A 25536-nucleotide genomic window follows, 5' to 3' on the forward strand; every position below is an offset into this window, starting at 1 on the left:
CTGCGGTATTGTCTGATCAGCAGCCTAATCACTTAGAGGTAGAAGCTGTCTCTGAACAGCTAGGCCGCTTGGTTCCATTGGCGTTGGATTCTTAATCCATTCCTTTCCTTCTCCATGCTCAAGTTTCATCATCTTGGTTTCATGTGTCCAAAGAATCTTGAATCTTGTTTGTTGTTGTTTTCTAATAGTCTAACCTGTTCTTTCTGTTCTTTAGTGTTGTCAGTGGTTTGCATTTTGAAGTCAACCCATCTGCGTTTCCACTCATGAAGGTATGTCTTGATTGTAGACTTTGTCATTAATACATCTCTCTCTCTCTCTCTCTCTCTCTCTCTCTCTCTATATATATATATATATATATATATATATATATATACTTTTCAAGAGTGTTCTCGACCAGACTAGATGTTGTGAAGGGGTTTGGTTATGCTGAGCTCGGCAGTGCATTCCTTGCACCAGATTGTTTATTTGGCAACTTCAAGGTTCTGCTGTATCTCTGATTTAGTTTAGTTAGTTGTTTTTTTTTACAGCCTCCCTTCACTTGCATCACCACCTCTTTAGACTGCATATTGGGAGTTTCCTTGTACAGCTGCCAAAGAGAAAATCCACTACTTGGAATCAACTCCGGACCTTTTAAGTCCTTAATTTGTCATTAAATAATGAGGAAACGGGCCACACCTGCCCACAAAGCTGCTAATCAGTCAGCTACTTCGAAGCCTGTGAAAATAGAGGTGCTGTGGAAATAAATGGCTCCAATTCCTAAACAGTTCATGTAATATTTTTGTCAAACCCCTTTGACAAACTGTCACTGTCACTGTCACTGTCCGCTGCCCAGGTATATACACTTCTATACACTTCTTAGTGTATGTACAAAAAAACTTTGCCTCCCCAGCACCCACCAAACTCTACAAAGGGACTGATTAGCATTGTAGCTCTCGACAGTGTAAAATCATTCTTTCACTTCTCAGACAGTGTGCTGGACAAGCTCATTTATTACAGCTTAAGATCAGGAACAGAAATCTCTTCCTTCCAGTAATGGATGCCGTGCTGTGTTTGACTGTGCAGTGGGTATTTGTCACCACCCCACCAATAAGTCTGCTGACATTATCTAAGAAAAAAGATGCTCTCCTTCCGTAGTAATTCCACACAGGTCAAAACGTATAGACTGTATTGATTCCTTACCTGCTTTATTTAAGGGGTCTTTATATTTAGTTTGTGAATTATATATGATATATTCGTTTGATATATGTTGATATATAAACCTTGGGGCTTTGCAATATGACAATATTTTATTGTATTGTGACAAGTTCAAGTTTTGTTATGATAGACAATATGCTTTTGTAAGCATATGGAGAATACTGTTAGTGCTTAATAAACACTAATCAGCTGCAGGTTACATTACTAACAGTGTATTTAGACTGGTTTAATTCGATGACAGCAGATGTTGAATAAAAATCACTGTATTCAGTACAGGAGAGGATCTGAATAGTAGTTTATAAGAATCTGTCCTTAATGATGTGTCTAGACTGTTATTACATGTATCATGATAAATATTGTGTATTGTGAAAAAGGTCATAATATAGTATTTTTGCCATATCGCCCAGCCCTAGTTTAACCTCACAATCTGATTGGTTGGGCGTTCTAGGCGTGCTGATATTTGTGGTAAATCTGATTCACTCCGCTGACGCTTTTATAACAGTTGTAAAGCTCCATTCACTGGGCAGACTCGTAAGCTGGGAATGACGTTACACCTGAGTTGACCGTTTTCTGGCAAACATAAACATAATTGTACTATTTCAAAACATAAAAACAGTGAACACATCTAGTTTACTACGAATAGTTTGTCTAACCAAAAGATGTCCCACTTTTAATGGCCCAGGTTAGCATTGTTAGTGATACCAGTTGATGATAACGCAGTATTTTACGGATCCAAACATCATGGAAACACATCCACAGCCGGGCAGTATTGTGCATATAGGACTGATTTAATGATACACAAATAGATATAAGTACTGATGAGCTGTAAAACTCTACTGCTTTTATTACAGTTGATGTGCAGTGTGGCCATCTGTCTTTTGAACTCTAGGTTGGTAAGGCTATCCCGAGTTTCCAAGGAGGAAATTGGAAAGTCCCCACAATTTATTTAACAAAGTCTTACTGAGAAAAAAGTTAAAACACCTCAAACCCTAATGGAAACCTTTGGAAACCTCAGTTTCCTATAACTATCAACGGGTTTCTGACATTGACTGAAAGAAGGGGTTTCCCACTCCTCCATGCAGAATTCTTTCAGCTGTTGGCAGTTTTACTTGTAAAGTATTTAGCGGACAGTGGAACAGCTGATTTCTTATTGTTCTGAGACTTTTTAAATCCCTTCCCAGACTCATCTTCATCTACAACCTTCAATCTGAAGGCCTCAGAGAGCTCTTTGGATTTCACCATGATGCTAACACTTGCAAAGCAAACTAAATACTAAATATAAGGTTTAAATATGACAGGCTCCTCCAAAATCTTCTCTAATGATATGGGGTTGTCCTCAAGAAAATTGCCTTTCTATTAATTGCATTTTACAAACAATTGAAATGATGAAAAAGACGAGTATTATGTGTTTATGTTCTATTTCCTCAGTCTCACAGTATTGTTCAGATATGTTTAAGATTAAATATGTTAGAAAAGACAAAGGTTTTCATGGGTTGTCCTGATTTTTCACAAATGCATATTCTTAAAGCCCTGGTGTCTATAACTCATTTAGAAGTGAACATCATAGCCTTTATCAGTTTAACACACAGTATTGACAGAGCACCTGATAATTCCTCAAAGACCATCTTTTAAATTGGTAAAAACCCAACACTTCTGCTAAACCTATTCAGTCCTGCTCACCATTTATTAAATGTCAGGCTTGTTTTTTCATTAGCAAGCTGAGGTCGCTGTCTCAGTCATTTATTATTAGGAAGCTTTTTTTTCCCCCTCTTTCCCAGACAGCGCTCTGAGATAGCTTCCATTGGTACATGGTGTGATCTCACCACTTCACTATGTGAATGGATTTACACAAGCTGTAGTCAGGGCTTGAAGTAATGCAAATGGTGCAGCTGCAGTTGGTCAGCTGTGGCACAGAGATGGTTGTTCAGATTGATTCATTGACACAATTCCATCTGTTCATGAACACTGCCTTTAAAATCGTGGCACAGTTGAATAATCAGTGTTCAGTTCATGGAGGTGACAAACTTCATTAACTTCAAACACTGTTGTCTCCTCATTCAAAGGCAAACGCTAGGCTGACCAGAGAAGGGAGAATGGCTGACCAGAGCAGGCACCACCGGGCTGGAGGCTGAGAGGACAGAATGAGCAGGTGGCAACACTTTTTGGTAAGGAAAAAATAATGACAGTGTTTTTGTTACAGTGTTACAACGATGGTATGCTGTGCTGTGCTAGGCTATGCAGTTACTGTGAGCCGTGACATAAACCAGCTGAATAAAAGCAGAACTTATTGTTTTTTATTTTTTCATGAATCCACCATAAAAGGAAATCAGTGTGTTTCATTTTGAGGGTTGAAAAAACAGGGTTGTAACTAGGCTTGTCTGATTATTTTTCACCCCCACCAAAGTCACATACGTACTATTTTTATACATCAAACAACTTTAAATACGTAATAAACATGTTCTATTGAAAGTAAGTTAGCTGTCGTCATTAGCCAATGGCTTGTGGAAGTATAAAGACATTTACGTTTTGGAGACACCGCCAAGCAAGTATTAAAACAAGCAGAGAGAGCAGTGTTTTCTATACAGGTTTTATTTACAAAATGTATTAAAATTCTTTGTACAAGGCCTCGCTAATGAGGTTTCAGTAAATTATACCCACGCATGCAGTTCTTTCTTTTGTTTATCACTAGGATGCCTGGTAAGGTTCTCCGGGCCGAGGTGCAGAACAGGGAAGGGAAGAAAAGGGGTAAAATGAGGTTAAAATTGAAGACTGACGTTCTGCTTTTCTGCTCTTCTAGGATTGGATGGAAGTTGCAGGGCTCGATAGGCAATCACAGATTTTTCACATGCAGATTTTTTAAAGAAAAGAAAGAAAAAAAAAGCAAGAAAGAAATAGGGAATTCAGTCACTCCGCTGTGAATCCTGCTAGAAATTTCATTTAAACAAATTTTAAACATTTCTTCTTAGTAGTTTATTTCCTTTTGTTTTAAAACTCTGTTAAAAGCTTTTATTTGCTATATAAAACTATCTTTCCAGGGTTCAGGATTGATACCTATCCTAAATCCTATGGAATCACAGTTTCTTTTTTTATTTGTTTTCCTCAAAGTGAAACAGAAAGTGTAACAGCAAAATGTAAATGTGCTAAGCTTTAAAGACGACCCCTGTTATCACCTTGTGTTAAATCTATTTGTAGTTTCTGTCATTAATGCTATTTTACTAAGTAATTCATCCAACACTAAAATGCTCTGTAAAATAAAACTAAAAACCCAAAGCTTTTATATTTAAATGTGCAACGTACCGGGAAAAAATTGCAAGGTTCTCGAATACTACATTTTAAACAGCCATTTCCTCTTTTTTTTTTTTTTCTTCATGGATTGCGGTCTATCTACATTTAGATGATCCTTTATCACATGTATCGTATAGCTTCAAGTTTCTTGTACAGTAGGCTTTGAAAACTACAAAAAGTAAGATCCAAGTAAACGAATGCAAATACTGTAGATACGCTTTACTGTCTTTGAAAAGGTTTTTAACTAGCATGTGAATCTGTGTAACGTTTGAGACTGATTGCAGCTTAACGCATGTTAAGTGCTCACATCGCAATACTTCTTTTTTTTTTTTGTATATTTGTCTTTTTTGGTCATATTAATAATACAGAATGTGCATTTTTTAGTTACCGACCGCCAAAATGTATTATATAACTAGCGCCTGTATGGGCTGAGGTTGCCAGATTTCGGAGAAATCCGCAGCACCGAACAGAAAAATAAAACAATGACGACTACTCAAGTAACGGCATATAATCAGACTCTCTCACATTTAAATGATTTCTAGTTGAAAGAATTTAAAATTTGATAAATTAATGCTTTGATTCAATGGCTGTGATTGTGAAAGCAAATTTACAGGTAATGAAATACAAGCTCTTTTTTTTGTGTGTGTTTTTCATTTTTCTTTTGTAGATTTGCTCGACAACCAAGTCCAGCAGCGTTCAGATACCACAAAAACTGGCTGTCTCAAACAGTTTTCAGTCCGTCTGGCTCTTCCAAAAATGTGCTAAGATCGCAAAGTGATGGCTTTGTTTCTCGGTTTCCATGGAGTTACGTTCTAGTTCAAGAGTTTATTCACAGATGACGATGGCATTCGCTTGCACTTCGCATGTTTGTGTGTGAGAGTTTGTGTGTGAGTGCGAGTGTGTGGTCGGGCGATGTGTTGATGTCACCGTGATGGGCTTGCATTCGAGTGATTCTCAGAATGTTCCGTAAGGCACTGTAAGGAAACGCGTCCAGATTCTTCCCAATGTCAAGTCCGCTCCTGTCACTCTCTCCGATAACCATGCCTTGTCCGGCAGGGCAGGATGGTCTGGGTGGATGTGTGGATGGAGTGGACGGGTAATGGGAAGGGGGAGAGGATGGTCCCTCCTAAAGATCCAGCCATCGCTTTTAAGGTTTTCTTGTCACAATCATCATGGGGGCAGTGCATCGCGCCTGTGCTGAAACAGAGACACAGCATTAGGAGGCCGTATTAAATTGAAGCATAGAGTTTTCCAGCAAACCTAATGGGGGTCATATATATATTTTATTGGTCTACTCTCCGCATAAAAGGATTCTTTGGAGTGGTGCCGTAGAAGAACCACATTCAGTTCTCTTTCAAAAGAGTGGTTTGGCAAATTTAAATGAGCTCAGATGTGGTTGATCAGCCAGGACATGTTTTGTGAACAAATTCTGCTTGTTTAAGGTGGCGCTGGAGCGACGAGGCTAATGTAGCTAACAAACAAGTCAATAGCAGTCGATAGTTCCCCTTGTTTCTTCCAAAATATCCCTGCACTGACAGATGGGGGGAGAAAGAGGGCCATCCCACCCACCAAGAGAGAGTGAGGCCAGTTATATAAACTGAGCATGGGCTGATTTAATGATGATAGAACTACAAGTTGGAGTAAGATTAGTTGATTTTTAGAGTTTCCAGCAAGTCATACTGCACCCATTAGCCCTGCAGCTGCAGTGCAAAACCAAAGAATCGACTCTCAGATGTTAACATGTTGGCTGATCAACTGTATCTGAATTCAGCAGAAAAAAAAGTAAAATGTAAAATGTTACAACACTGATCTAGAACACTGAGTAGCTGCATTCTTCATTAAAAAGATAATTAGTCCTATTTCATTGGATTTTAGTAGTGCTTTGTAAATGTGGCACATCTTTGTGCCAATGTCTTCAAGTATCATAATGTTACATTGGCCATGTTGCCCACTTCTAAATTCTGCTGTACTTGGTACACGTGGAACATAAAACCTGTTTATCCAAAACACACTGGCCATTAACGTCTATTATAAGCCATTAGATTTTACTGTAACACAGAACTGTAACACAAACTGGGTTCCTTCCAGGACACAGCACTGCAGAGATTAGCACCTTCCACCTCGGTTGAAGTCACGAAGGCTTTACTGATTAGCTACTGAGTTGAATTAGGTGTGTTAAATGAGGAGTAATGCTAAAGTCTGTGGTGTTTTAGCACATCAGGATTGTGTTCTATATCATGGCTTAAAAAAAACTTTTTTGGGGTTGTATTTTACTGTAAAAAATGAATAAACAGTTATTGACAAATAATGTTCATCATTTTTATTTACCCTAATGGCTGTCGCTTATTATCTGTATCTTCAGAATTTTGTAAATTGAAAAGTTTGGAATGATACACTTTTGCTTTATATACAATGATAACTTGCACAACTTATACATAGTCAGCTCGCCAGTCAGTCAGCACTTTATTGTAAAGTAATGCCAGCACTTTATTGGCCAAAACCTGCTTGTTATACAGGTATGTTTTCACATCATTCTACTTTCCAAAATAAAAGGAAGACACAATTTTAACTGGGTTTTTAGCTAAAAAAAAAATAGAATAGATATAATAGATCAAATATTTTATATCTGTTTTGAATATTAAATGGAAAATACTGTGACTTGAAGCATTGTGGATGTTGAGTTTATTGTAACTTTTTATTATTTATGTTCTACAGCTAATTGTGTCTTTTTAGAATTATGAATCATTTTAAAAATACTTCTTAAATTATAATTTTTTTATTTTTATTTTTTTCTACAACCACGTTTGAAATGATTTAAAACAGTATGAAGATTGATTACCAACTTTTGAACGATCAGGTATATTCTAACTGTCAAAGTGCTTTAATTCAGTAATAGCAAGTGGACCTTCTACAACACTTGTAGAATAAACAGACACTAATATGAAGAATGGTTTGAATATGAATGTAAGGAAAAATAGATGTATGGAAAACATGTTAACAGAAGGTCACAATCTTAAGGTCTGAGGTCAATGCTATTACTTACATTTGTTGCTAAGTCTGTGTAAAACAGCCCATATTTATAGCACTGTGCATTCATTGGTCAGTCCTACACTAACATTATACTGGACCAACTTGCATCCCTGCAACTCATGTGCAAGTTTTCAGTTATGAATTGACAAGATATCCTCTCAGAATACAAACACCATTAAGCCAATGTGTTTCCATGACATGGTGCAATTTCTGATGCAATGCTTTGAAAATAGCTGGCAGGGCGACGAGCAGCTCAGCTGAAATGTAATGGCAAACGTAAAGAGGATTAACAGGCCTTTGAAAATCAGCCTATATGCATGCATGCTCTATTAGAATATCAGACCCAGCATGTACGTTTTTGTCTTTCCATCATTTAAAAAACGCCAGCTGTCATTTCTGTTGTCAAACATTCATAATGGGTGGACACAGAAATGTCCATAATGACCTGAAAATTGTGTTCTATTATAATAATAATTTTGACATTGAAAGAATGTGAAGTTTTATTAGAGATGCAGTTTTGTCGCCCCAGTGAAGATATGCAGATCTGTTATCATTCTAAAGGGACCATTTCATGGAAAGCATGCTTCCCCAAGTTTCCAAAGTTTGATTAAATTGCCACCATTTAGGTCCTGGTTTATATACGACACCTGAGCTGCATAAAAGCCTATTTTAGATGAACTGTTTTTGTGATGTCACACAAAAGCTTTGCATTTACATATAGAAATTTGGACAACTTGGCCAACATATTATATGTTATATATTATTTAAAATATTTTTTAAGTTAAGAAGTAGGAAATACAGCTTTTACAGCTAAATAAACACAACACAAAATGTTCTTTATATTTTCTCAACATCTTATTTTGTAACTTATACATTACATTGCTGGTATTTTATTGAATGCGCTATTGTGGTTTCTTGGCAGTCATATAGGGGGGTTTGATTTGCCTTTCTAACCTGCATTAGCAGTTTTTTATAGATCTTCTAGATTTTACCTTGTATTCCATGGTTCCCCTGAACTGCCATATTTTATTACATTCCTTGCTGTAGAAAAAAATAACTATTATTAGCCCTGCCCTGCCTTGTTTTACTGCTTTTCTGATTTTGCTGAGTGGAAGCAGGTTTAAAGAGGTAGTGAAGACATGGTGATATGCCTCACACCTAAATCCTATAACCAAGGTCGAAGAACTAAAGAAAACTAAGAACTAAGAAACTTTGCAACACTTGAGGCCAATTTATGCTTCTGCGTCGAGTCAAAATAGGTCTACGGTGTAGCTTGCACCAGTGACCTGCACCATTGTGAGAGTTTATACATGAGCCCAAAACACTAGTCTGGCGAGGGGGTGGGTTCCTAAAGCCACAGTGTTGACTCTCTTGCCATATTACAAACAACGGCGACTGAAACTGAGCGGATTATGTCGAAGTTGGAGCAGAATAGCTGTTGTTTACTTTTACAAGCAATTTTGCAATGAAAGAGAGAGATGTCCGAGGAGAGGAGAGACCATACGCCCACTGAACCGAGACAGGGTGAATTTTTTTCTTTGTAGGTTACACGGCTAGGCTCAGAAACTTTGATGATGAACCATTGATGATTTAGAAATATTTTTTATGTTATGAAAGAGTAACAGCATTAGGATTTGCCTAAAATGTTTATTTATATGCTTGATTACTGAGTCTGTGTTTCCTACTGCTCAATTTAAAACTATGACGATATATATTTGCGTGTCCAAACTTTCGAAGTTCAGCTCCATTCATTCACGCCAGTCCTTTAAAGGCACAGTAACAAAAATAGCCTGTTTAATCACCTTGTGATGAAGTGATGAAGATAGGCTTGTGAAATAGTGTACCCAGTAAACTCAAACACAATTAACTCATAAGTGAAACATTGAATGATATGAGGCCATCGATGGCACACACAAAGACACTTACAGTGACCAGGCAGGACAACCACAGACACTACAGTAATGAAGAAAAGGACTGCTCGGATCCATACCCCTAGATCTTAACGCTCTCTGTCCCGTACACATTGTAGCCTTCTCGGTATGTGGCAAAGTTCTGAGTGTTGGTTGGCGGTGCGGGCTTAAAGTTTTGGGCATTCTTTTCAAGTTTCAGCCTTTTGGCTTCTGCACGTGACTTGTAACAGAACTCTATTAAAGCCACCATCATGGCCAGCCCCAGCCCGCCAACCAGAATATAGAAGACTCCGGCTACATTGCTCAGGCTCAGAGCGCTTGTCTTGTCCTAAGAGAAGTGAGGAAGACAGTTAGTATCGCTTTGCACTGGCAGGCATTTGACAGAAACAAAAACATGGCCCTATAGCATAACCTATTCTCTGAAACATCTCTGGTACAAATATCAACCAGAACTGCTGGCATTACTGTAAAACCTCCAGTGGTGCTTCTTCCCAGGGGAAATCGTATGGATTCCAAAGGGACTGAGCAAAGCCAGTACTTGGAGGACTATGGCATGAAAGCACATTAACAAATTAGCTAGAATTGACTTCAGGATCTGGTGTCCCTACAACCACCAGGATGTTTGAGGACCTCCAGGTCGGTGTAGGCCGATCAGCCGTCCACTAGGAGGCGTATAAGTCAATGAAACAGCAGGAAGCATAACTGGTGAATGTAGTTCTGAAGTTCTAGACAATCCTAGCCTATCCTCATCGGCTTCTTCATGTGTTTGAGGAAGCTGGTCAGTTACATACAGGTCCGACCTCAGACTTCAACCCCTTCCTTAAAAAAAGGCTACATTTGCTCTTCCAAAAAAGCTACATCTTTCTTTAACAGTCAGATTCATCTTTTGATATATATCTTCTACAGCAAAAAAGAGACTTATTTTAAGAATTGGCTTGAACCATTCTGCTGCTGCTTACCTCCCAAACTTATTCATTAAAAATTTGTTCATAAGAGTTTATACCATTTGCAATTTAACCCTATGAGCTGCTCACGCCTTCAAAGTTGGCTTTAGAAACGGCTACGCTGACGGCCATGGGACGGGGGGGCTATCTCACGTAAAAAAAAAATCTCAGAGGGTTAACAAAGAGGTTTATTATATTCTTTAACTTCTTGTGGTGCGCCAACAAAACGTTCATTGTGACAGCTCTGTTTCGAGCGCAAATGACGGAGCCCTGGCGATCCCGAACAAGGCCTGAGTGATTTAGATCGAAACAGTTTGACACAATGAGGAATTTTGTTGTCTGCTTCACAGCACAAGAAGATAAACAATCTAATAGACACATATCATGCAAATAAGTAAGAACGCTAATAAATCAAAATTTTAATTAAAAGTTTGGTAAATAGAAACAGCAGCATAATGGTTGTCGTGTCATGAATGTCAAATGGAAGAAATAAGCAAAGAATAACACTTTGTTTACTAAAAAACTTGCACTTTTACTAATTCCCCACACAATAAATGACCTGACTTATCCTTACGAGTGTTTCATTAAAAAAAAAAGAATACAGTAATAGTAATATCGATTATTTCACATGGGGAACTGTGCAAAGTTTCAGGCCAGTGTGGTTAATTCCTTAATTACGTGGCCAAAAATCATCCAAGATATATCTATATTGATTATTTTTTTAACACATTAAATGAAATGAAGAAAAATAGCTACTGGTAAACGTTCTTTTCTTTGCATATGAACAGTAAGTCAAAATGCAATTTGGAATCAGTACAAAAGACCTGCAGCGACTGACCTTACTTCCAGAGTCCTTGGTCCCACATTCACCCTTATCGTACCACCATTTGTTTTTCAGCTTGGCTAAGATGCCTTGTTCACTGAGTTTCAATACTGCAAGGTTTACAGGAGTTCTTCACGTGGGAAATAACATAAATAACATTATATTATGTTATTTTATGTTATTCAAGTCTTATCTACTTCATACTTTACAAAGCGATAAAGCAGGACTCCTGGCCATTTTTTTTCAACACAACAACACTGGCAGGCATACTATTACCTTCTATCCAGCAGAGCTACGCTAAGGTGCCAGGACCTACCCATATCGCTTTGAGTAATCGGCATACACTGTTAACAGAAGAACAGGCAGGTTTCTGAAGATACAACCTGCTGATCTATAGGAGCAGAGGAAAATGCATTTGTTTAGGACACAGACAGTCTGATTCAACTGGGACGTTCGAGCTAAGCTGGAACCCTCTATTGACTGACAGGCAAACAAAAATTACCAGTAATATTTTGTTCAAGCTGAGGAGAGTTGTAACACAATGAGAACCCAGTAGTAATATGATAACATGGCATTAACTGGAATGTATATATAAATAAGTGAACATTTCAATAGAAAACACTGGAAAATACACCATTCAATTGATTTGCTGAGTGATAATAGTATGTTTGGAAGGTCACATGGTCATAAGCTGAATTTGTTTCTGGTAATACTCTTTTGGTCAATTGCTAAATTCTAATTGGCTCTTCACAGGGTCCTGTCCTGTTGTCTTTTTCTCTCTCTCTTTTTTTTTTTAAGTGCAAAAGACCTTCCCCACACACGCTCCAGGCCTCAAGAGTGGCTTAAACATTCATTGCATTTGCCGTGGCCACTCACTGATAAGTGAGCCGCTCCATCTATGCGTTTCTTTTTGGCTCGGGGAAAGACATTGATTAACAGTGTAATTATCCTTTAAGTGTTTGGTGTGACTGGAGTGAGAAAACCAATCAGAGGGAAGTGATGGCAACAGTCTGCCAGGGGCGGAGAGGAGAAGGTGCTGTCTGACTCATGATGGCGGTTTGTTACAGGTGGCTTAACGTGGGTTTTTTCCTTCTGTCTTTTTTTTCCTTCTTTCTCTTAGCTTTTCTTTTTCACAGCTGGCTTCTGCAGCTTGGTCCAGACGAGCCATTGCTGTCTTCCCAACACAAGCTCATTAGAGTCAGCTCACCGACTGTGTGTTGGCCAATATGGGCTTCAAAATCGCTGTGGACTGGGGGGAAAAAAGGGGAAAAAAAGCAACAAAGCTGGAACAGAGGAGGTGATTATGAAAGCTCATACAACCTGTCACCTTCTTTCACAGCCAGGGGGGGAAGTGTGGGAGGGGGGGGGGTTCTCTGCTTGTGACAAAGCAGAGGCGCGTACTGAATGTACCAGAACCAGAGAACCAGAGCTCCGTACTCGCTATTGGTTAAAAAAGGGAAAAAAAACAAGAAAAAAAGCAGGATCTCAGTCTTCTAAAGGGGTAAAAGACTCTGAAACAGTGCAGGCCCCATTGTCAGGAAACAGGAAAGATTGTGAAAAGCCCAAGCAATGGCAGTAGTGCAGGCGTAGTGTGCAGGCACCACAGCCATTAACTATTAAATGCATGGACAAAAGACAGGATAAAGGTGCCGGAGCCGAAAAAGTGCACCATTGAAATCGATATAATACATGGCCTACTTCTGGGGGAAAGTTACTCCGAGTAGGCAAGGCAAAGAAACAGCAAAGCCTTTGCTGGTTTGCTGACATTTTGTGCTCCTCAAAGAGATCTCAGGGAGGTCTGATGAGGGGGGGGTGTATATCAGTATGTGATTCAGAGGGCCACAGAAGTCATGTCAGATTTTCAGGACAGGGATTAAAGCACTTCATTCCTCATCTTAAATTGTTGCTTGGGTTGTGCTTTGCTTGGGCCGATCGATAACGTCCTGAGAATGAGGCCCTTGAAGTCAAATATTGATCAAGAGCATAACACAAAGGCAGTGATGACCTCCAGACGACAGGAGGCCTTTACGTTTCTGAATGGAGACAAAAACATATTCATTAAAACTTGAAGGAAATGTTCAGGAGCATACTTTTCCTTTCTCCTTTTTTTGCTCATCACTCTTTAAAACAAGAAGCAGTTTAGATTGGAATGATTTTGTATGATGTCCTTCCTTTTGGTGTGTAATTCGTAACAAAGGCTGAAAGCCGGCCAGTTCATCTTCTCCTTTAGCGGAGGCAAGTTTACTGCAGATCTGCTCCATGTATCCTGCTGTCAACTGCGCTGCCAGGTTAACGGTGCCCTTGTGGAGAAGGTGGAGCAGCAGTTAAGACCAAATAAAGCTACTGACTTGGATCTGATCCGCTCTGGATTTTGCGACTCAGTTGGAGATTTCACCTGCAATGCTCAGTCCTCTCAAAACATTGCTTGGCCTAACTGCACATCACTTCTGTCGTATGGTAGACAGGCTTGGTGTCTGGAAAGCACTTGGGGTGCTTGACTGCAAGCTTCTATGTCAGGGGTATTCAATTCTAGACCTGGAGGTGAGGGGCTAGCATAGCCCCAAACTGAGCTGGACACACTGGTTCTTCAGGAGTTAATGTTGGGTACTTTTAGAGATGGCATGTTAGTGTTGATGGGTATGGGTACCCAATTCTGTAACAATTCTAGACTGGAATTGCACATGCTCACACTGTGTAAGGCCATGTTGTTAGCTCATTAGTTTTAGGGTGGTTTGAGCATGATGGCCTTCTTGAATGTCAAGTGCTTCAATTTTCAAGTTTAATTCAATTTTGTCTTCAATTAAAAAAAAATGTCGTCTGAGAAAAAAATTATTGGGTCTGTATTGGTATTGAATGCTATTGGATACATCCAGTGCTGATTTCAGTATTGGTATCGTGCCATCTCTAGTTACTCTAACAAATTCCATCCACCAAGCCAAGGGGCTCTCAACTCTAGTGTTGGAGGCCAACTGTCCTGCACGTTTTCAACTATTCCCTGCCCCAACAAACTGGATCCAGCTTGAGGATTCGGAGCTGGGTGTTGGGAGAGGAAGTACTCGAAACTGTGAAGGGCAGCAGGTTCAAGGACTACAGCTGAGAACCACTACACTAAGCCAACAATACAGCAAAGTGTATTTCAACTCAGTCTTTGGGGCCCACTAGATGGTCCACATTTTTGCTCTAACCTAGCTCCCAGGACACCTCCACCCCATATTCCGTGTTTATAATGGCTTGGTGTTTTGGGTGCTGGGGAAAAAAGAAAAACAAGGACCAACTAGTGGGCCCCAAAGGGCTGAGTTGAGAAACACTGTTGTAGGAAAGCACAGTTTTCTCTGTTGTCCTCCATTTTTCCTTTCTTACTTTTTCCCTGGAGCATAATATTAGTGGTCAGTGCAAGTACGATTAGATGGGGCTGCCTACGGACGGCTGCCCAACAGAGGGAAAAAGAAGACCAAACGGCACATCTCCCTTTACCAACTGCTGGGCAGGTTCAGTCACCTCAGAGGTCCCTCACACACATATATATAGGAATGCACTGCACAACCACACACTTAACATTTATAGCGACAGACGGAAAAACAAATGAGCCCTGACCGCTAGCGGTAAATATCAACGCAATAACTGTTTAATGACCTCGTAACGACTGCATAACTAAACACAATCTGGACGATATGGTCGGTTTTAACGTAGCTGCTGCCTGCTTTAGTCCCTGCTTACAAAAGCTCTCCTCAGTAGGACAAAATCGTACTGGTCCTTTTTTTACCTCCGTTAGCCAAGTCAGGGTTCTGCGATTAATCTTGGATGGGACGGTAACAATCAGGGCCGTGTTTAAAGAAAACAAAGTGAGGGGGGTGGGGGGAAAAAAGAGGGTTGTGTGGCTGAACGGCCACCGTGGGCAGCCGCTCGTGACGGTTCTAGAGGGCCTTTGGTTCAGGAATAACAGCCTTGCCGATTACTCTGCACTATGGTACCCGATTTTGGTGACATTGAGGCTGACCTTGGAGTCACCTCCCCCGCTGCCGCACTCTCCCTTGTCGTACCACCATTTGTTTTTCAATTTGTCCAAGAGGCCTTGCTCATTCAGTTTTAAAACTGCCAGGTTAACAGCATTTCTTGAAACGATAAAACATAACTTGTAAGAAAATGCACAGGTGCGTGAAAAAGCTAAGGCAATAGCACAGTAGTAGGAATGGTAGTAGTGCTACTGTTATACGTATATACTGTATATATAGAAATATAGAAATATAGAAATATGTGTATATAGAGATGTATGTTGGGTCTGCTACTACTACTCAGACTTTATATTGTCAGTCATTATAATGGTATCAGTGTTCAGAATGGTCATTGAAAGAGCACGAAAGGACAATTTGGTTAAGAATTTCACGGATATGGAGATAAAGAGACGCTCAGAGCAAAGAAAGTGTTAAATATCAAAAGGTGGCATGGAGGGTTACGCTGTTTGGAACTGAAGTGTGCGGGATGGGGACACTCGTCATTGAGAAGAAAAGTAACAACAACAAACACCATGCAATTAACATTCGTCACAAGTGACAGCGCAGCTTTTACAAGCTAAATTGAAAAACCGTTGAACTGTTAAATTAAAAGTGACAACACAACAGTCAGGAAGGACAGCACACAAGACAGAGAGAGAGAGAGAGAAAGAGAGAGAGAGAGAGAGAGAGAGAGAGATACTGAAGAATGAAGAACAGGAGAGAAAGAGACAGTAAGAGAGACGTAAAAGGTGAAATGGTTATTACACTTAGCCCCAAATACTCTAAATTGGATTTCTGGTTCGATTAGGATAAGAACACAAGCACATAGAAGAAGAAAACACAAGATCATCATCATCATCATCATCTTGTATCAAAGAACATTAAAGAAAGTGTTATACTGTTACCTCGTCAGGTTCATTGAGAAAAAAAAGGGAGGAAAGGAGAGGGGGGTAAAGAAATAGAGGATTTGGAGGGGGTTTAGGGGAGGTTGGGGTTGGGGTTGGGGTTGGGTAGGGAAGGAGAAGAGAAATGACAACACAAGACATCAGGGTAGGTGGAATACTATAACAACATGGAGAATATTGTTATATTATTCCACCCACCTTAATGCTGAGCCCTTGGGGGTCGCCACACCATAGCCCTTAGAGTCGAGATTGCCGCCCACTTTCATGGTGTCGCAGGGCTTCCTCTGCTCAATGTACTCGTTCATGGTGGACTCCAGGAGAAAGGCGAACTTGCCCTTCGACTTGCGGACGCGGGCCACGCCGTCCGGAGTGGTCTTGGCAAAGACAGACGGCTCGGCCGATTTCATGTATGACCACATTTTCTCGTACACTGCTATTTTGGAGCGCTGAAACAGGGAGGGGGGGTTAAAAAAAAGAGAGAGAGAGAGAGAGAGAGAGAGAGAGAAACACATTCAGATGTCATCATAACTCAAAGCTCAGATCTGGCAGATACTGTACTTCACCATTCGTGTCAACAAGGAAGATTAACTATGCGCTTTTAATCTCGAGATATTTATGTCGCTAAAAATAGCCTTAAAGCACATTGTTAAACAGATGCAAACAACGCGGAACTTGACGGTGACGGGTTTAAAGCGTGCGAGGGATCACAAGGTGTGGCGTTTCGTGAGCTTCGTAAAAAGCAGTGTTGCGTTACGGAGCGCTGGTGAAGGGATGCATGCTGGAGTGTCGACATCAAAAGGAACATCATGAGTCTGTTACTTCATTTTTTTTCCCCACATTCATGAGTTTGGCGGAGTGCATTTTAACCCTTTGAGGCCTTTGTTTTGTAGAATAAAAATTTACAAAAATACTAAATATGCATTTTATACGGCTGATGTGTTTTTTCCTAGTGACTACTGTGAATATATGTGGAGTAAAGATTGAAGACAAGAAATAGGTGGCTCTCAGAGTACCAGCTATACCACCGTGTATTTAAGGCAAACACATAAGGAACATAAGAACATGGGGATTGTGATTGTGCCAACATTGTGCCGTGCCAACACTGCTTAATTGAAAGGCCGAATGGGCTTTTTTCTGGGTTTTTTTTTTTGATGAGGATCGTTTTAAGCACATTAACTAACCTGTAACCTGAACTAAGACTTTCCAGCCTGCTACCACTGAAAAGAAAGCTTGACAGCTTTTTAGCAAACAACCTTCTCATAGGGGTTTAAGTCACCATAATATAAACATTACTTGTCCTCTCATGCAAAAATGAGAGACTTGTAAAATTCCTCGTTGGCTGTGCATCAACCAGACAAAGAAGTGGATTTGTCCGTATCACATAAATATTAAACAAGACAATGAAATCACAGAGCAAAGTGAGTATTAAATGAAAAAAAATTATATAGCCGGCACCACTTAATGCACAGTAATGCACAGTACTCGGTGAAACCACCTCAGAAACGACCTTTGGCCCCACACATTAAAGAACATCTTAAGGACCTTTATTTGTAAGGGTGCAGCTGGCACTGTTTCCCAATCAGACAGTTACTAAATATAGTTGATAACTGGGATCAATTAAGCCCTGTTGATTATGGACAGCCCTGTTGAATATAACCATCAAATACAACATATCTAGCAATATAAAGCAGGGTGAAATGTCTGACAAAAGTATTGGAACACCTGCTCATTCACTGTTTCTTCTGAAATCAGGGGCATTAAAATCCTGTTTAATCCTGAGTTGATACTGCTTTTGTTGGAGTAACTGTCTCTACTGTCCAGGGAAGAAGGCTTTCTACTAGATACTGGAGCACTGCTGTGAGGATTTGATTGCATTCAGCGGCAAGAGTGTTAGTGAGGTCAGGATGTTGGATGATCAACACCCCACCTCATCTCCAACTCCCGAACTCATTCCAAAAGTATTGAATGGAGCACTTTCTACCCATCTAGTCCACATGTATGTACTCCACTCATTTAAAGAGGGGTCTGTCCACAAACATTTACACATATAATGTATATCCCTCCGGAAAGGGATACAGTCGTGTGGGAATGCTTTGCTTTTTACCTTAAAGGACAGAACCATGAATCCCTGCTGAAGCACAGCAGCAAGTCTGCCTCAGAAAGGCTTGAAAGAAACTAAATGAAGGTTTTTCAGAGGCCTAGTCAAAGTCCTGACTTCAACAGTATTGATTATTTTTGCACTGCAAGACCCAGAACCTCCAGATTCTTAGGCAAACACTTCATCAGTAAGCCACAGCCAGGCTTGAATCCCATCGAGAAGACGTGGCAATACCTTAAATGGGCAGTCAATGTTGAAATCTCAGAAAACAGCTGAATTAAAGCAATTCTGTAAAATGTCTCCAAACCTCCACAGCCATGTGAGAGACTGATCTCCTCATATAGAAAGGATTAGGATTCAGTTGTTGCTTAGTAACCAGTTACTAAGTTTAGGGGGCAGTTACTTTTCCATATGTGTTACAAAACTCGCGTCTCTTTGTTCCCTCGTGTTCTCCTTGTCTAATATTACACTCTGAGGAAGGGAAGAAGAACCCGAAAGCATTAAGAATATGCCAAAATAGAAGAAAATAGAGGATGGGGCAAATACTTTTTCACAACAAGGTGTTTGTGATGTACACTGTGGCATCATGAAAAATCACAGCGTGCTCTATACTCATACTGAGTAACTGACACACCAGACTGTTGATGTACACCCTGCTCGCTCTGCTCTCTCTGTCTTGCTTGATTTATTAAACAGTAGGAATCTGAGCCTAGAAAATGATCTTTTTGTGCTTGTTAAGGCCAGAGTTTGTACTTTATTGTATATTTGATTTATATATTTATATATAATATAATTGATTTATATACTTAAGTTGCTTAAAGTATTTTAACCTCAATAATTCAACATATATATATATATATATATATATATATATATATATATGTAACGTTATACACATTATGGACATTATGGACAAACTTGCTTGTGCAATTGAGACTGGCTAGGACTGGCTACAGGCCTAAAATAGGTGGATGATATTGAATTAGAATGAAATTGGATTGGTTTCCTGTGAATAATGTATTGTATAAATTGTATTTTGTCTAATCAAATCAGCACACTCTCCAGGTCATTCAACCATCAACCATCCCACGCTCTGTCATATTTACTTGACACTCTAATTACTGCTTAGCAACCATGTAACCATGTGGTACCATCCGCCATTGCCTCAAACCTTCAGTTCTTCACCAGTGCATCAGTGTTTGATTTTGAAGCTTCAACATGTTAGAAGATGTACCTGAGGACCTGTAAAAAAAATCTGTCCCTGATTGACTAGAGTAAGTTGTTTAAGTGGACTTCTTTCTCACCATCTGCTTATTCTAATTTTCCATATCACCTTAAATGGCAGGATGGAAAATTACTAGACGAATTAGGCAAATATGAATCTGGCAGTTGTCTTAAAAATCATGATGAATTGACCAACAGACAAGACATTGTCAGACAAAAGACATTGGCAGCAGTAACCTCTACAGCAGTTTCTATGGGATCAAACCAGACATGCTAGCCTTTGTATGCCACAAGCATTAGTAAGTCTTGGGTGCCCATGAGTTTTGGCAGGTACTTTTGGTAGGTACTGACCACTGCTTATCAGGAACACCTCATAAGACCTGGCTGATGTTTTGGAGATGCCCTGACCCAGTCATCAAGCCATCACAGTTTGGCTCTAGCCAGAGTTTCTCAGACAATCTTTCCTGCTTACAACAGATCAACTTCAAGAACTGAATGTTTAGACTTGCTGTGTAATATGTAGATCCCACCTCTTGACAGGTGCCATTGTAACAGTGTAATCAATGTTATTAAAGTTTGGCAGGGATCGCTGTATATTATACAATTCATTTTTAACAAGCTGCTCAGTCTCTGTATTGGTCACAAAATCAACAATGCCACTAATTTACATCAGCAACTGCCAGGCTTTCTATTTGGTAATCTAGGAGGTATCTAGAAGGAACGAAGTGGCTTGGTTATTATGCATGGCCTGAATTATTCAGGGGGAGTGGGTTGGCTTATTTATTTAGTTGCTTATTTTTCCTCTTTCTGTCGTGGCATTTTAACATCTCTGACATAAATTAAGGGGCTGCGCCAGTGGAACTTTGCCCCGGGGTGCACTGCGGTCCAGTGTCATTTGCACTTTCCGAGGCAATGGCGGACATGCAGGCAGATGAAACGAGTTTGCCAACAGGGCCATGGCTTTGGACAAGCTGTCGAGGTGGCACTATCAATTAGAGGCATTTTTCACTGTGGGCAGAGCGAGCACCGAGACGAGCCCCAGCAAGGTCGCCAGGGAGAAACATAATGGCATGTTGGGCTGGAGGAAGAGTGTGGGGGTTGGAGGGGGGTGTGGGGGGACGAGAGCCTGCGAATGTCCACATTAGTACTCTATAAAACTGTGCCAAATCCTTGTTTTCCAACGTTAGTAGGACACATATAACAATGAGCTGGCTCAACAATCAAACACAAGCTAGAGTGCCGAGCTACTCTCTGCACACTGCAGTAAATATTTACAATGGATGCAACACTATCTGTAATTGAAATGCTTTCAAGGGACGATATGGCGAATATTCCCCCATGCATGCATGATGGTTCATAAACAAGCTCGACGTCCTGAGATTTGTTTTGCATACTCTAAACAGTTTAAAAAGTGTGAATTCGGTTGGCCTGCTAATAAATGCTGTTCTTTTGTTTAACAACTTGTGCAGATGATTTCTTTATAAACTAGGACACAAAAGGTACAGCAGTGTGCAAAAGCCTTGGCAAAAGTTATGTTTTATTGCTTTTCTAAGTAAAATTAAGTGCAACTCTTCTACAGGAAGCACACTTATGCACATTTGAATGCACAGGTAAATAATTAAAAACCATAAACTATATAATTTACAAAGGTGGCACATTTTTGTTTGTTATTTATTTATTTATTAATATTTACTAGGGGTGACACAATGTTTTTGCCCAGTTTGAGAATGAACTTTGTGAGCTGTGAATAATGTCAGTGGTGCTAATGGTGCATAAAGGACAAGTGATGGTGCTCAGATGGATCAGACCTGGATCTGTTTTAAAACAGCTCCGACCCGCCTGATCCCTAATTTCAGTATGTTAATTTCAGCAAATAATGGATTTATGGAATGTTACTTTTGTTTAATTAATTAGCATATTTAAGTTTGATATAGAGGAATTATTATCTTAATCTCTCTTAGATTTTTTTTAAAGAAACAAACCTTACTACTATCTGTTTTGTAGTCATTTTTTGTTTTGCTTAAGCAAAGACTCGGCATTGATACACCCGAGGCCCTGGAAGGACGTTTGCTTAAGGACAATTTCCTGTTTACGCCAGCCTAAACTTGCACCGGAGAGCAGAATGGCCTGAGATGGCATCCCCAAATGAGGCTGAAAGAATGGATTCTGGCATTGATTACTACAGAGGGAACGTGAGCTGTCTTACTCCTTTATGAAGTCAATTCATCAATATTGAGCCCAGGATGAAGTGCCTCTGCAACCCAAATAGGCTGATTCTACAGACTTGATTGTCACAGAGCAGGAAGAGCGAGAGACTGAGAGACTGAGAGAGAGCGAGAGGGAAAGAGAAAGAAGATGAATGATGGCATAATATGGGGACAATTCTGCTCGTTCATACTTTCATCATGTCTTAGGTCCCCATTTTGAACAGCATTCACTCACCCTCCGCAACTCTTGCAGTCATTCAGAATTCAATTAGGGCAGATGAATCGAAAGGTTCGCTGCTAATTAAAAGGACGTTTGGCTTGGCAATTATGTCACGCCGTGGCTTCATATATCAGCCTCCTTTGCTCCACCTGCCTCGTGCCTTTTTTCAAACATAATGGAGAAGCGTAATGCGGTTATAAGGGTCCTTTCAGGCAACAACCTTGGCCGTGCTGCCAATTTATTTGGCCGAGGCAGAAGAGAGACATTGTTTTACGGGCCTGGCTTCCATTTCTGCTCTGAGCTCCGATATGTCACTTCCACTGCTGTGGATGTCCTGCTAACAAGGTCTGGGAGAGGAGAGGAGAGAGGGACAGGCAGATGGAGATGAGAAAGGCTGTTACTGACCAAATCAGAGCCTGACTCAGGGTGACACTGTGAGGGTGTAATGCCAGTGGCTGTACAGTCAAAAACTGTACCGCAGTCATCACTATATTACCATAGAAGCTAATGCTGAAATGCTGCTACCAAAGTACTTGACTTAATCATATATCTGTCCATTTCAATGGTGTACAGCTAGCCAGCCTTGCTGAGGATGGGTATATAGACAGTGTTTTATTACAGTCAAAACCCATTTTCATGTTAAAAAATGGTTAATAAATTTCACTCTCCCACCAATTATCTCAATCTTACAATACCTAAACAGAAGTTGCAAAATCACATTTTTCATTTGGAAGACACTGCATATGAGCCAGGAGCCATGTAGCGTAGCTGTTGCTGTCCTCATGGCTTTTAGCCTAGCACCCGCCTAGCTCCCCTTAGCACTGGCTCACTTCCCCTCATGCTGTGCCTTTGTCTGGGGTAGCTCAGTTTGTCTTCGAGGGAGCGGACATTACAGAAAAAAAATGGTAACAGCCAGTCTAGTATAAGCTATCAGTCTTGTGCAGAGATCTGATCGCCACAGATCTGGTGTGTAGCAACCCATTTTCTGATATCTAGCATCTGGCTGCACTCTTAAAAATAAAGGTGCTACAAGCGATTCTTTGATTGAGTGATGCCATAGAAGAACCACTTTGGGTTCCATGAAGAACCATGTTTGTCATAGAGATGAGTGAGAGTGAAGAACCTTTAAAACACCCAACAAATGTTCTCCCAATGTAAAGATTCTTCATCAATTTAATGGTCACATCTATTACAAAAGTGGTTCTGCTATGGAATTGTGTGTGATGGCCCCAAAACAGGGTTGGGGTTTGAAATTGACCCATTTTACAGCCCTGTTTGGGTTATGCTGGGTTTTCTTTTTAACAAAGGAACATCATGTTGAAGGTTGCCGGCATGTCTTTTGTGTACCGTGTACTTTCATTATTCAATTATGCAAAGGGAAATACGGTTTTCCATTCTAAGACCCTAAAATCAATGCATTAAAACCCCCCCCCCCCCCAAGCTAAAGTAGCAGGCCTTGCTATTTGCCCTTCATATTGAAACCAGTACAAAAGCATTAAGCATAAGTTGTAGTGAAGACATTTTCACTGTTATTCTAAACGTTACAGCCAAATCTGCCCACAGTTACAGAAACACCCAGCTCCGATTATCTAGCGTGCTAAGTTTTGATTAGCACATTAACAACCCAAAGATTTTCCTTTCCTTTTCTTTGTAAAGTAATTTATCTGTTGCAATTTATTCACTTTAACTCTACTGTAAAAAACTCATAACTCACAACACACACAACTAATATAAACTTGTTAACAATAACGGTACAACTTTTAAGCTTAACAGAGGAGACCAAGCAGCCAGTTGCTCATCTTTGCTGTCCAGTCACACACACTTCAGTCCACCACTGATAAACCAAGGGTCATATCTTCTAGCCCACGAGCGAGGTATTTCAGTACACTCTCAGACAATAACCTCTCTGACAAATAAAGTTAGACTTCAGATAAGAACTGATGTCAGAGGGAGAAGAAATGAAACCTTTATCACTGGTCATGTTCTTTAGAGTTAAGAGAAATGCTCTTCAAGGCTATTACTTCAGTGTCAGATGGGTTCTCTGGGGGTGGAGGGGGGTATCACAGACACCTCCAAGGTACTTCTGACAACAGCTGTCTCTGCCAGAATGAAGGGAAGTCTGCCATTATTTCAGGGCACTGTCACTGAAGCAGGAAAGCGTCAGAATTTGTCACCTTTTGAGATGCCTGGTGCTGTACCAACTGCTTAAGTATGGAGGGCTAAATCAGACAAATAAGCTTTGATTTTTAATGTGTTTTACCTGAGCATGGCCATGGCGCTCTTTGAGAAAGTCCGGTATTTACAGTCGTCATGTAATACCTAGTTTATCTAGTCATTACTTAAATACATTTATTTGTATTTGTTGTAATATTTTCTAGTGTTTTTGCACCAAAAACAGACTTAAAAGACAGGCTGAGAAATGATTTTATACACTTTTTAAGGCTGCATATGACATTTTATGACAGTGCCATCTTAATTGCCATCTTATTATTGATGGTTCATTTAGAAAACTGTATAATTATTTACTAAAGGGTTGAGATCTTTAACGTTTGTGATGCCCAAAGTACACCAACATTTGAAAATGACTTAAAAGTTTTGTATGGAAACATGGTTAAATTTTGGAGCTCAGACTGCTGACTGCATTCAAATACTTTACTAAAACATCATTTCCTGGATTTTTTTCTGGTAGCCATGTGGATCTATCCATGGCTGGAGCAGAATGGGTTAAAACACAAATAAGTTACTGATTAAAAAATGTTTATTATTATTTTTTTTTCAGAAATTACAGCAAACATTTCATTGTGCCTTCTGACCCTGGCTCATTTGGGCTGCAGCAGGAGAATTTGTGCCAATTATCAGCAAACGGGTGGAGAAGGACAAACAATTTTAGCCCAAAGTCAGAATAAAGCGCCGTCCTCAACACTAACACCCCGTTAATCTGTATTGATTCCGAGTTAGGCAGCGCTTCTGAAGCTCAGCCCACAATGGCCTCTCGGAAAACCCCCTGACGAGTTCATCCCCTCATATTACAGACGGCTTTCATCATACCCCGCCCTCCCCCTTCCTTCTTTAATGTCCTTCTCTATTTCTCTTCAACTTCTCTTGCTATCTTACAGACTTTCTTCTTCAAGCACCACACACCAGTTCACACCCATCTGCTTGTTTTCCAGCACTGTCAACTTTTCCCTGTTCGAGGTATTCTTTCATTTTGTGCAACTCCGGATAGTCTGCAGCTCCTCCTCGGTATTAAACACACCACTACACCTGGTTCTTAAATATGCAATGCGGAAAGTTAGTACTCAAAGGGAAAGGAAGGAGGCCTTACTGTGGCATTGAAGTGCCTTATGCCTGGAATACCAAACGCCTAGCTTTGAGCCTTGACGCTTCAATCCAGCAAGTTGGGCTCGCTCACTCTCTTTTTTTTCTCTTTTTCCCTTCGCTGCGGTTCGGCTGGAGATAGACAGGGGCCTCGGCGGAGATGGGTCTTCTTGTTGAAGGTTATTCCAGCTTCAGACAAGCCTGTCATTGCTTTTGTCAGGCTTTCTTCTTCCTGCAAAAGGGCCTCTAATCTCTGCTGTAAAAAGTGCGGCCTTTAACCGCCAAGAAACACGCACGAACAGGGGCCCAGGGACGGCCATTTTGATGCGCGCGCTCCTTTGCTTTATTTATCGCCCTGCCGTCGCTCTCCCCTCACTTATCACCCT

At 40.3% G+C, this 25536-nt stretch overlaps 1 protein-coding gene across 5 annotated transcripts in view; it reads right to left on the minus strand.

The window, feature by feature from the left end:
* Positions 1 to 3765: 3765 nt before the first annotated feature.
* Positions 3766 to 25536, minus strand: part of gria3b (glutamate receptor, ionotropic, AMPA 3b) — a 169386-nt gene continuing 147615 nt past the window's right edge. The window contains exons 13-16 of one of the 5 annotated variants that reach the window (XM_072663162.1): positions 16282 to 16529; positions 15184 to 15298; positions 9500 to 9747; positions 3766 to 5671 (exon numbers count right to left, since the gene is read on the minus strand). In XM_072663162.1, the coding sequence (XP_072519263.1) occupies positions 9502 to 9747; positions 15184 to 15298; positions 16282 to 16529 (609 nt within the window). In that variant the 3' untranslated portion in view covers positions 3766 to 5671; positions 9500 to 9501. Of the gene's footprint in view, positions 5677 to 9499; positions 9748 to 11194; positions 12627 to 15183; positions 15299 to 16281; positions 16530 to 25536 lie in introns of those variants that run through there. The other 4 variants (XM_072663160.1, XM_072663161.1, XM_072663163.1 and 1 more) reach the window with 4 other exon arrangements.

This window comes from Salminus brasiliensis, chromosome 19 (genome assembly GCF_030463535.1).
Source record: "Salminus brasiliensis chromosome 19, fSalBra1.hap2, whole genome shotgun sequence".
NCBI classification, from domain to species: Eukaryota; Metazoa; Chordata; class Actinopteri; order Characiformes; family Bryconidae; genus Salminus; species Salminus brasiliensis.